Consider the following 13,362-nt stretch of genomic DNA (forward strand, 5'->3'; position numbering starts at 1 on the left):
AATGAAAACATTCTCAAGTTGACAAGACCCAAGGGCACTGTTGCCCACAGCCTCCACCACAATAAATGCCAGAGGATGTTCTTCAGGCTGAACACCAGACAGAAACTCAGAGCAGAGCACACATGAAGATAAGAACTCCAAATCACACAACAGGAAATCATCACAGAATCTCCATGAGAATCCTGAGAGAGCAACAATGCTGGTCAGAAACAGGACCAGGTACTTTCTTGGCAGTCCAGGGGTTAAGATTCCATGCTCCCAACGCAGAGGGCATGGATTAAATCCCTGGTCGGGGCCTACGATCCCACATGCTGCGCAGTGTGGCCAAAGACAAAGAAACAGGCAAGACTAAAGACTTTGACGTTTTTCTGAAACAGCAATAAACTGAAATTAACAAATTGTGGGCATTTTATCTGTTCTGCAAAACCATACTGTTTTTCTATAGACAGAGCACTGCAAGTTATTGCCAAGAATAAGAAAGAACTCTTGCACCAGGAACATTGGCTGTGTGAGTTAGGATAGCACCCCTGGGATGTAAGGCAATCTCTGAAGTGGTGCAGGGTATTGTGTGGGCGGCCCTGTGGGCAGAGGGAAATCCCTATGACCACATGACTGAGATCTGTGCTTTCTATCAGCACCAAGAGCAGCAGTATTTTCAAATACAATAGCCAGCAACATTACTTCACACATGCTGAATCCCACTTTGGGGAGATGCAGAAATATACATACTAGGTTCTATATGGTGCTCCTGTGAAAATAACTGCTTCTTTGAACTCTGAATTATTTATCTAAAGATACAAAAATCGAACACAAGGCATCAGCATTTAAATAAAAAAATCTTAGCAGAGTCTTACAAGAGCACAGTTAAAATCTTAAAAACTGGGACTTTGCTGTCAGTCCAGTGGTTAAGACTCTGCCTTCCAACGCAGAGGGCACAAGTCCCCAGTAGAAGAACTAAGATCCCACATGCCATGCAGTGCATCCAGGGAAAAAAACTTAAAAACTTCATTTCACACCTGAGATAATCTTGATTTGTGACTACTGTAATAAAACCAGAAACATGGTACTGTGTGAGATGAATACAAATGTTTATAATGGAAGGTAACAAAAAAGAATACATGGCATGATTTCACTTAAGTTCAAAAACAGCCAAAACTAAAATTTAGGGTTTAGGAACGCACAGAGGTGGTAAAACACAGAAAAGTGGGGAAGCAGCTCCCATCAAGCCAGGAGAGGAACGACAGGGTGAGGACGTGGGAAGGCTGACCAATGGTTCCTGGAGGCTGGCAAATGCCCCAACCCAGACTTGGGTGTTTGCTTCATCATCAGTCTTTTTGACTGTTCATATTTTTCAAGCATCTCTCAGCAGGTACTTTAATTCACAGGTTAAAAAAAATGTGTAATATGATAAAGAGAAAGGACAGAGTCATTTGCTGCTAAGATGTCGGTTAAGAAAGGACTGAGGGAAATTTCCTGACAACCCAGCAGTTAGGACTCTGCATTTTCATGGGTGAGGGTGCACATTTGATCCCTGGTTGGGGAACTAAGATCCCACAAGCCACAAGGTGCAGCCAAAAAAAAATGATAGAGGTAGGATATGGGGTGACTCAGTAAGGGCCCTTTCAGGGAAGTGACAGCAGCAGAAGCAAACCCTTGGATCCTGGAGATGAGGAAAGATGACGCCAAACAAGACAGCCAGAAGAACCTGTCCTGGAGGGGTTTATGGTCTAATGATTCACAGAGAAGGAATTCTTCAGTGAGAAGCATTAGATGGTCTCAAAGGATCCAGTAACTCAAGATTCTATGACAGATTTTCATTGCAAGACGTCTCATTACACTTGCAAAACCAATTTCCTTAGAGAGCATAATGCCTCATATTAAATCAGGATCAAGGGTATCGAGTGTTGGGATGGGAAGTTGGAGCCAACAAAGTTCAGTGGTTAATGTAGTTTTCAGGCAAGTCTGTGAGGCAATAGGAAGGCCATTTCAAAGCCCACTTACAGGGCACAAATGCACAGCCAAATTATTAATTATCAACAATAGTATGAGTCCACTTATATGACACACCTGGAGGAGTCAAGATTTAGAGACAGAATGTAGGGTGGTTACCAGAGCTGAAAGGGAGGCAGGGAGAGGAAATTTGTGTTTAATGGGAACAGAGTTTCAGTGTGTGAAGATGAAGAAATTCTGGAGATGAATGGTGGTGATGGCTGCACAATACTATGAATGTACTTAACACTACTGAACTATACACTTAAACATGGTTTGCACGGCAAATTTTATGTTACTTTTCTTATCACAGTAAAAAAAAAAAAAAAAAGATACAAATCTACATTTGTTGACATAGAGCCATGTCCATAACCTACTGTGAAGTGAAAAAAGCAGGTTACAAATGATCACAAGGTGAGAAGTGAATTTCTCTAGAATGGGTGCATCTTACTTCTGTCTGCAGGGCAGTAGGGTTGACATATGGGTCACTGCCTGGACTCGTGTAACTTGTCACCCAGATACCTAAACAACCATCACCCCTCAACACTGCCATCAAACAATCCATTCAAAGATCAATAAGGGAAGAAACAGGGATCTCAGTTGTTGAGCCTTGTTGGTGAGGTGGAGAGCACCCTAGCACCAGCACCTAAAACACAGGTGTTGGGGGCTGACTTGCTGATCTTCCTGACGGGGCAGTCAGTGACTCCTTCAATAAGACATAACATCGTCACCTGAATCAAAAACTGGTTGAGGAAGGTTGGACTCTGAATGTGAGGTCACAGGGAGAGCCTATCCAATTAATTTCAGTTGGATTTTCCTCTTTACAAACGCATAATACATGATTAAAATACATTATTTCCAAATCAGCCTTAAAAAAGCACTTTACATATGAAGTAAAATGCAGGCATGCCGGTTTTTTTTCTTTTTTGTGCTAAGTTGCTTCTGTCATGTCCGACTCTGCGATCCTACCGATTGCATCCCACCAGGTTCCTCTGTCCAGGAGATTCTCTAGGCAAGAGTACCAGAGTCGGCTGCCAATTCCTTCTCCATTTTTTTCTTTAGTGACCCATAAATGTTTCTCCTTAACCTCAGGTTTGAAACAGCAGTAGTACAGTACAATCCTATTGTGGTGCACGTACGTGTACCTGCATACGCAGGAGTGCATGTGCACATATGCCTGCACGTGTGTGCACATAAAGATGCGCTACAGTAACAGGTATTTCTGGCTAGTAAAATTTTGAGTTATTTTTATTGCTTCTTCATACTTCCCCCTATTGTTTGAGGCTTTTATAATTAACCCATATTATTTGTATAATCAGAGGAAAGGATTTTCACTTGAGGGGAAACATCTCAGCGTAATAAATGTGTTTGTTTTTGAGTATTCCCAAGCAAATTTCTCCTAAGCAATGACTACTGTGGTGATAATGGCTTCAGAAATTAGGTCAACACTAAACTGTACCTCCCTGACTCCACCCACATCCAGTGACAGCTATTGCATCTATATTCCCTATGCAAGACAACAAGTAAATACCCAGAAGGAGCACTAGGATTTCAGGATACTTCTGAGGCAAATAAAAGTCAGAATAATCCTGTATTTTTAGGTTTCTCTGAAATCATTTGAATTTAACCTGTCCAACAACTCTGTATTTTATGCCAAGCACAAAAGTCACAAAACTCTCAAGTTAAAAACAAAATCATATCTCTACATGGTTACTACAGATATAAGAAATTTTCATATCACAAAGACCCGGAAAAGTAAAGAACAACTGTAGGCAGTCCTCTTAATCTCACATTTATCCCCACAACTGTCCAAGCAATAGCTACGTAATGCTTAATGTTTGTCTCAGACAATCTCTCAAGAACTCAAGCTTTTAGGGTATCCCAGCACCATCACCAGGAGTGAGCTGACAAGGGTCAGCTACTACTAAAAAAGCAAAGAGTAAAATATTAAAATGGAGTAGGAAATGGCAACCCACTCCATTATCCTTGCCTGGAAAGTTCCATGGCAGGCTACAGTCCATGGGGTCACAAACAGCTGGACACGACTGAGCGACTAACCACACGCACAGGATATTAAAAAGTCCTTAAAGACACAGAGATTCTCTTTTCTGTGTGCTGTCTATTGCACCTGGTCTTTTTTCTTTTATTCTTGTAAATACGGTCACTTAAGCAGCACTGTTGGAATCAGAATAGAAACTACTTTTCAGAAACCAAACTTCTCAGGTTAAGTGCTATAACTTCCTTAACAGATGATGGTGTAATCCTCAGCAAATCTTATTCCCTAGACTTCAATTTCCATCTTTGTGAAAACAAAAAGATCAGACTACCTGACACTGAAAATTCCCTCCGGCTTTAACGATCTGTGACCTTTTTTTTTGCTTATGAAAAATGATATTTTTTTATCATTATAAAAGTTAAAAGCTATCTACAACAAACTCAAATAATAAAGAAATGTATAAAGTAGAGGTTGGCAAATTTTCTCTGTAAAGAGCCAGGCAGTAAATATTTTCAGCTTTCAGGCCATACAATCTGTCACAACTACTCAGCTCTGCCCCTGGAGCTCAAAAGCAGTACATAAGCCAATGAGTCCAGCTGTGTTCCAATGAAAATAGGCAGACAGCCATGAGCCATGCTTTGCCGACCTTTAGAATGAAAGCATCAAGCAAAAGCCACTCTTCTTCCTTTGGCTTTCTCTTCTAGAGCTACCCCTTTTAGGTCTGGCTTATGCTCTTTAAGCCACATTCTCATATAACAGATTTGTATATGGAGCTTTACTTAATTTTTTAAGAAGAAAGTGGGATCATTCTATACATGTTAATAATTCCCCTTTGCCGGACGATTCAAGTTCTTCAGTCTCTGATTTTTCACTCACAAATATTCCTCCTGTGAAATCCTTTTACACTGACCTTTGGGCCCTTGGTCCTGCAACAGTAAGCAGTGGTCAGCTGTGACACATCTGATCCTATATCAGTCCCACCAATCAGGACAGAGAAAACCAATGCAAGAGACTAAACTTGGGAGTGGGGAGCAATCAAGAAAATGAGGGAAAGAGAAAAGGTACAGACTAGGAAGGGAACAACAGTGAAGGATGAAGAAAGGTCAATACCCAAACCACAGGTACCTTTTTCAAAAATGTTGCAGCCGTTTCCCTCTTTGTTGCCGTGATTCGCTTCACCCCATCTGGGGACTGGACACGTATTATCTGTGGTAAATGAAACAAGGTGGTTACTGTGCAGACTTGGAAGGTCCCGACCTATTACGGAAACTAACATCTGCAGTCTCTCAGCATATGAGCCACCGAAACTTAAGAGTCAAACTTCACCTTTCCCCTTGCGTATTGTAACCCAATGTTTCTAGAAGATGAAGCAGAGGTCTGAGCGTCATCAGCACAGGGGAGGACATCCTAACAGGGCTGCCCTAATAGTCAACTCGTATCATCTCACTCAGAAAAATACAGCTTGAATTTTTTTTTAATTGATTTGAAAAAAAAAAAAAAATATATATATATATATAAATTGATTTGGCCATGCCACATGGCTTGTGGAATTTTAGTTCCCCAACCAGGCTTGAACCCACACCCTCAGCAGTGAAAGTGCAAAGTCCCAACCTCTGGGCCACCAGGGAATTCCCACAACCTCAACTTTTAACCATTACTTACAAAGAATATATCTGAAAGACCAACATTTTTCTCTTCAGGTTTACACAAATATTTTTTTTTTATCAGCAGGGAAAAAACCCAAGAATCATGAGCAACTGAGTTGTTAAAAAAAAAAAAATCTTTGTTCCCAGATCCATACAGATTACTTTTAAAAGATCACGGAATTCAATGTGGAACTCCCTAACAGACTAGCAAGGATTAGGACCCGCAGCAAAAGCCAAGGGCACGGGTTCGATCCCTGGCTGGAAACTAAGATCCCCGCAAGCCACAAGGCCAAAATAGAAAAAAAACTAAAAACATAAAAGGATTGCAGGGAATCTTCTAATTTGTTATTTACTTTCAATAAAAAGAATAAAAGAAAAAAAGATGTTTAATACTATGGTAAAACTTGTCAGGGTTTTAAATATATGTATTTTCATGGCTAGCCATAAAATGGTTGTCAGGTCTGGAAGATAGCTGGACAGAGCAGCACTTTCTAGACTTGATTTTCACCCTGATAGAATCCCAGTGAAGGTGAGCTGTTGTGTCCAGGCCAACCATCCGAGGTCTTGCCTCAATGGGGAGCATGAAATGGCATGCCCTGCCACCAGCAAGACAGAGGATGTTCCAACCACCTGAGGGATGGGAGGAGCCACAAACAGACTGTGCCAGAAAGTACTCATGTTGTTCCTCTCAGCAATATTGCACTGTATATTGTATTCAAAACAACACTATACAGATGAGAAATGTCATAAGCAATTGATTTTGAAAGGCTTTCATTGATACAGGACAAAATGCCACAATGGCTTTCGATCTGGTCGATTTTATCAAACATATTAAGACTAATGTAGGGACTTCCCTGGTGGTTCAATGGCCAAGACTCTGGGTCCCAATGTAGTGGGCTTGTGTTTGATCCCTGGTCAGGGGACTATATCCCACACGCCACAACTAAGATTCTATGTAGCCAAATAAACAAATATACTTTAAATAATAATAACTTAGATTTTCCTAAACTATTCCTAAATTTCCTAAAAAATCACTTGCCTCTGTCTGTGTCTGTTTTGGTTTTTTTGGCCATACCTCTCAGCATGCAGAACTTTCCCAACCAGGCATCAAAGCTCTACCCCCTGCAGGGGAAGCAAGGAGTCCTGTCCCTAACCCTAACCACTGGACTACGAGGTAAGCCCTTTCTCATTTTCTAGTAGTGTGTGTGTGTGTGTGTGTGTGTGTAAAAAACTCGTGTCTGACTCTGCAACCCCATGAACTGTAACCCGCCAGGCTCCTCTCTTCATGGAATTTTTCAGGCAAGAATCAAAGCCCTACCCCCTGCAGGGGAAGCAAGGAGTCCTGTCCCAACCACTGGACTACGAGGTAAGCCCTTTCTCATTTTCTAGTATAGAGAGAGAGAGAGAGAGAGAGAGAGAGAGAGAGAGAGAGAGAGAGAGAGAGAGAGAGAGAGAGAGAGAGAGAGAGAGAGAGAGGGAGAGAGAGAGAGTGTGTGTGTGTGTGTGTGTGTGTGTGTGTGTGTAAAAAACTCGTGTCTGACTCTGCAACCCCATGAACTGTAACCCGCCAGGCTCCTCTCTTCATGGAATTTTTCAGGCAAGAATACCGGAGCGGGTTGCCATTTCCTACTCCAGGGGATCTTACTGACCCAGGGATTGAATAACTTTTGCTTAACTGAAAAGGTTTTGCCCCTATATTGTATTCAATTTTAAGATTTTGTTTTGAATAGTCCTTATGAAATCCCAATTGTTAAGAGTGTATTTTCTTTATTTTTGCTTCTCAAAACATCTGTTTAACTTTCTCACTCATCTGTGTGTACCACAAACAAAAAGTCTTTCGATTTTTGACTTCTAGTATACTGTAGATTCAACATCTAGAAAAATGTTTTCTTAATATACAGCCTGGACATAAGGTAACCTCCCACTTACTTGTTTCTGCAATCTGTCTCCAATACTGAGGCAGGTTAAGAAGTAAAGAGCCCTGCTTCTCTTTGAGGGGTGTCGTGACTGTGGCTTTCACTGTTCACTTAGGACCAAGAGCATGACACTCTACTCCTTGAGGAGTTAAAGGTCAGGATTACATGTTTCTGGAGAGTTCCAAAACTTAAGAAGTTATTCTACTTGTTCGTTTACAACAAGACACAGCAGTCGAGGTTTCCAAGCTAAGCTCAGTATTTAACTCCGAAAGACAAACATAACTTATACTGAGGGAAGTTATGGCCTGGCTTTTGACACAGGCTATAAAGTAAAATACACAAGAAAAGACAAACCAGGCAACAGACACACATTAACTTCTCGGTAACCTAGGTCTCCCTATTTATAAGAAAGTGAGCCCAGAATACTTCTTGAGGGAGTCAAAGAATTTGTGAGATAAAAATCAAGTTATTCCACAGAAACTTTTAGAAGACTTCTTTTAAATAAGTAAACTTTTGAAATAAATTTCAGAAGAATGATCTGTTTCAATTCCTCACAATGTGAGAAATTCAGCAAGAGATCCATGCTATCAACTAGAGCTTTGCCTTATACACAGAAACAAAAGTGGCTTTCTCTGAAACAACTCACTTATCTACAGGTATTTCAATTCAGTTAAAAATACTACAGTAAAGAAAAAGTTTGGAAGCATATCTGGGTGCTAACTCTTAAGCTATTTCTAGGCTGAGTTACCAACAATTGGTGGTAAGTCTTATTTTAAAACGAGTTAGTTACTCCTTTCTCTTGGGTCATTTATTACCTCTGCTCATCTCGAGGCTGCGAAACAGAGAAGGAGCCAGGGCCCCTGAATAGAGAGCAGAGTTAGGACTCACTAGAGGAAAAGTCTGAAAGTCCCAGAGCCAGAGGTTCCTGCAGACCTGACCATCCAGAGAGAATGAGTGCTATTCCCAACACCTGGCAAAACTGTTCGAGGCCCTCCCAAGGCCAAGTTCTGAACATGACTTGCCACCCCATACTGCTTTTGCTTCCCCCAGGAAATTCCAAGTGGCCCTTAAAGTTAACCAAAAAATTCTTCTGTCCAGCTGGTCTGTTGGTTTTTTTCCGGCCACACTGACTTCTTAGAGGAACTTTTGTCAAGTTAAGGGACGGCTAGTTTTTTCCTGATTTTCACTTAAACACACACACACACACAAAAACTTTAAGGGGACGTGTGTTAATCTCTAATTTCGGGTACAAAATGAGATCTTTTAACATCCCTTTACAGACAGGTAGCTGTCAAGGTCTCCCTGCCATCTGCCAGTCCACCGTCTCCCTTCTTCGCAGCTTCCTCTAGCGGGGATGGGGGTCCCCATTTATAGAAAATGCTCTTTTAGTGACCTGTAACAAGGCACTCACTGGGGCGACGGCAAAGAGGCAGGAAAGACGGATAGGAGGCGAGAAGGGGTCGAAGTCCCTGGCAACCCGGAGCCCCCTCTTCTAGGCGCGCCCGGCGAGACCCCGCGACCAGGAATAGAGAAGCCAGCACAGCCCACACCCTCAAACCGCCCGGTCTCCCACTCCAGCCAGGGACGGGAGGAGTGAGGAGAGGAGGTCGGGAACCCAGCCGGCTGGCCGGCCCAGGAGGAGGAGGAGGGCGGGCCGCTGAGCCTCTCCGCAGGCCGCGCCGGCAAATATGCTGCCTCATCCCGGCGCCCTCCCGCCCGGCCGCCCCACTCACGATGCTCTCGGCCATGGTGGCCGCTCCCGTGTCCGGGCTCGAGCCCCGGGCTGCCGCCGCCTGCCGCCCCACGGGCCTCGCAGCCCCGACCCCGGCCTCAGCCCCGGCCCCGGCCTCCCGCCGCCGCCGCCACCGCCGCTCCAGCTTCGCCGCCCGGCCGCCACCGCCGCGACGTCCTGTGCTTCACCCGACGCGCTCCCCCGGCCGCGCGGCCGCGCAACCAGGTTCCGGCCCCGCAATCAGGTTCCGGCCCCACCAACGGCCCGCGCCTGCGCAGGGCGGCCCCGCGCCGGGCTCCGCGGGAGGGGCGCCCCCCGCTGGCCACGCGGTGGAGAGACGCTGCGGTGCAGCCCAGAGGGAAGCGTCATCGGAGCGCATCTCATCCACGGACAGAGATCCGTGGGCTCGAATTGGGCATTCCCGGCGCCCTGCTGGTCAAACGGAAATTCTGTTCTAAGTGTGTTAGGGGGGTATTTGGAGCGGTGAGAATGGAGGGAGCATGCTCTGTGTAACATTGTAGGATTCTTCTAGAAGCTGAATGGAGAATAGTGCAGGAGGAGAGTCGGGGAGACCCTTGGGAGCCTGAGGCTTTAGTTCAGAGGGCAGAACACGGTGGCCATGAGGAGGCTGGACGCAGGACAAACATTGGCGGAAGAGTTGATAGGGTTGCTCCTATCAAGGGGCAAGGTGTGTGGTTTTTATCCCGCTGACACGCATCTTGCTTTCTCACCCTGTCCTGCCCTTGTACAGAACGGCCTCTTTTTGCTTCTCATATACTGACTGTATCCCTTACACAGAAGGACAAGACTGCATCCTGGTGGTGACGTCTCCTAGTGTGGTCACGCCCAAGCATTGAGAGATGCGCTATTCTACTCTACACCACTTACCTTTTAATCTCCGTTGTGTGACTGTGAAGGTATTACATTAATGTTTTAAAGTTATTTTAGTAGTTCTATCTCTGGGGCTGCCATGACAAAATACCACAGACTGAGTGGTTTAAATTTATTTTCTCACAGTTCTGGAGGCTGGAAGTCAGAGATCAAGCTTGGTTTCTTCTGAGGCCTCTCTCCTTGGCTTGCAGATGGCCGTCTTTGTCCTGTGTCTTCCCTCTATACAAGTTCATCCCTGGTGTCTCTCTGTGTCCCAGTTTCCTTTTCTTATAAAGACGTTAGAGGAGGGCCCGCCTTAATGGCCTGATTTTAAGCTAACTACCTCTTTAAAGGCCTACCTTCAAAGTTTCATTCTAAGGCACTGAGGTTGGGACATCAGCATAGAAATTTGGCCGGGGTGGCAGGGGGGACACAGTTCAGCCCATAACAGTGGTGGTAACTACACTTTCATACAAAGGCTACCCAATATCAGAACAGGGCTGAGATGGAGCCAGAGGTGACAACCATCTTCCTGAGAGCCCGCTTTGAAGCCTGATGCAGTAACTGATGACGCCAGGGGTTTTGAGGGAGAGACGAGCCACAGTCTGGTTGCACTGGGCATGACCTCCAGCTCCTGTCCTATCCCTGACCTACTGCCCGTAGCACAGCAGCCTGAGTGGTCTTTTGTCAGATTGGATGCATGTTACTCAACACCTGTCATCTCCTCATCTTACTCAGAGAATTTGAAGACAGCCACCCTTCTTCAGACTTTCCAGGCTTGCTCCCATCTAAGGCACTACACACGCCTGAAATGCTCTTCCTGCACGTTAGTCTGGCATGTGCCGAGGGCACGGCCCGGACCCCCACTCAGGACCAAAGCTGCTGGTGGCGCTGGCTGAGCTCCCCTTTGGGGACTTGGCTTACTCCCGATCACAGTCCCTTCCGCCACGCAGCTCATGCCCAATAACAGTCGATGGTTAGCAAGGCCCAGCCCCATGTCTCAGTCTGGGACAACTCTGCAGGCCATCCCAGCTGCAAGGATCCGTGAGGCCTTTATTGGGACTGTCTGACTGCTCATTTTCTCCCTCCGCCTGTGCCATGCTGCTTCCATCGCGGGTCTGGATCCTGAGACACTCCCAGGGGACCCTCCTGAACTCATCCTCACAGGGGCCTTGCCCCAGGAAAATCCATGAGGCTCATTCTCTCTCTTCCTTCAACTTCTTCTCAGTCCTCTTGTTCTTTTCTTTTCCTTTTTTTAAAATTTTAAAATATGTATTTATTTATTTGGCTGCACTGTGTCTTAGTTACCGCACCAGGGATATTAGATCCTGCTATACCAGGATCTTTAGTTGCAGCATGTAAACTCTTTACTTGTGACATGTGAAATCTAGCTCCCTGACCAGAGATCAGACCTGGGCTCCCTGCATTGGGAGCAGAGTCTTAGCCTCTTGACCTCCAGGGAAGTCCCTCTTTTCTTTTTTTAAATTGAGATGACATTCACAGAACGTACAGTTAACCATTCTAAAGGGGAAAACTCACTGTCTTTTAGTGCGGTCCCAATGTTGAACAATCACCTTCTCTATCTAGTCCTAAAGTTTTCTTCACCCCTGAGAAGGAAACCTCACACTCATTCAGCCGTGGCTGCCATTTCCCCCTTTCCCAACCACTGGCAACCACTAGTCTACCTTCTGTCCCTATGGCTTTACCTATTCTACAAGTGGAATCGTATAATATGTGGACTTTTGTGTCTGACTTCTTTCACTGAGCATCATGTTTTCAAGGTTCATCAATATCGTAGCCTGTGTCAGAGCTTCTTTCTATTTTATGGCTGAGTATGGTGGGCTTCCTGGTGGCTCAGTAGTAAAGAATCTGCCTGCAATGCAGGGGCTGCAGGAGATGCAGATTCGATCCCTGGGTCAGGAAGATGCCCTGGAGGAGGGCATGGCAACCCACTCCAGTATTCTTGCCTGGAGAATCCGATGGACAGAGGAGCCTGGTGGGCTACAGTTCATAGGGTCACAAAGAGTCAGACATGACTGAGGCAACCCAACACACATGCACACATACTCATAGCATGGGTGGAGCACATTTAGTTTGTCCATTCTTCTTTGATGGACACCTGCATTGTTTCCTTTTTTGGCTGCTATGGTCCTGTATATCTATGTATTTGTTTCAGTCCCTGTTTTCAATGCTTTTGGGTGTAAACCTAGGAACCAGACATCTTACTTACAGTGAGGCCTCCCTGATCACGTTATATAAGACAGCATCACCACTATTTTCTTTCCTTGCTTCATGACACTCATGACCATACAAAGCAGCACATAGTTACTTGTTTCTCCACATACTCTGTGACTTTCCCTGTGCTTGAATGTAAGCGCCCAATGGTGGGGGATCGTCAGCTTTCGTCACTACTGTACTGCAGGGCTCTGTACTGCAGACCAGTCCCTGGCAGAGAATAAACCCCGTGTCAGTCATCTGTACTCACGATGCTGCTGTGTAACGAACCCTCCCAAAATTCAATGGCTTAACATTCAACTGGCCCTCTGCTGGAGTTTTGGCTGGGCTCCAAGGAGTGGTCCTTATGGGAGCAGCTAGTGAGGAACCCGAAGCAAAAACACAGATAGGAGCTTCTCTGGTGGCTCAGTGGTAAAGAATCCACCTGCCAATGCAGAAGACATGGGTTTGATCCCTGGTCTGGGAAGATCCCATATGCTGAGGAGCAGCTAAGCCCGTGTGCCGCAACTATTGAGCCTGTGCTCTAGAGCCTGGGAGCCACAGCTTCTGAAGCCCGCATGTCCTAGACCCTGTGTTCCTGTGCAACAAGAGAAAGTGAAAGTGAAAGTTGCTCAGTCGTGTCTGACTCTTTGAGACCCCCTGGACTATATGGTCCGTGGAATTCTCCAGGCCAGAATACTAGAGTGAGTAGCCTTTCCAGGAAATCTTCCCAACTCAGGGATCGAACTCAGTTCTCCCGCATGGCAGGCAAATTCTTTACCAGCTGAGCCATCAGGGAAGCCCAAGAATAGTGGAGTGGGTAACCTATCCCTTCTTTCTGACCCAGGAATGGAACTGGGGTCTCCTGCATTGCAGGCAGATTCTTTACCAACTGAGCTATCAGGGAAACCCGTGTGACAAGAGAAGCCACTGCAATGAGAAGCCTGCACACCACAACTAGAGAGTAGCCCTTGCTTGCTGCAACTGGAAAAAAGCCCA

General features: G+C 45.4%; 1 protein-coding gene across 1 annotated transcript in view; it reads right to left on the reverse strand.

Annotated features, from left to right (window-relative positions):
- NPLOC4 (NPL4 homolog, ubiquitin recognition factor) overlaps positions 1 to 9,466 on the reverse strand; it is a 52,671-nt gene extending 43,205 nt beyond the window's left edge. Inside the window, exons 1-2 of the mRNA XM_065909015.1 lie at positions 9,281 to 9,466; positions 5,111 to 5,191 (exon numbers count right to left, since the gene is read on the reverse strand). Coding sequence (XP_065765087.1) covers positions 5,111 to 5,191; positions 9,281 to 9,295 — 96 coding nt within the window. The 5' untranslated portion in view covers positions 9,296 to 9,466. The remainder of the gene's footprint in view (positions 1 to 5,110; positions 5,192 to 9,280) is intronic.
- Positions 9,467 to 13,362: the final 3,896 nt, after the last annotated feature.

The sequence above is a fragment of the Muntiacus reevesi genome, chromosome 18, assembly GCF_963930625.1.
Source record: "Muntiacus reevesi chromosome 18, mMunRee1.1, whole genome shotgun sequence".
NCBI classification, from domain to species: domain Eukaryota; kingdom Metazoa; phylum Chordata; class Mammalia; order Artiodactyla; family Cervidae; genus Muntiacus; species Muntiacus reevesi.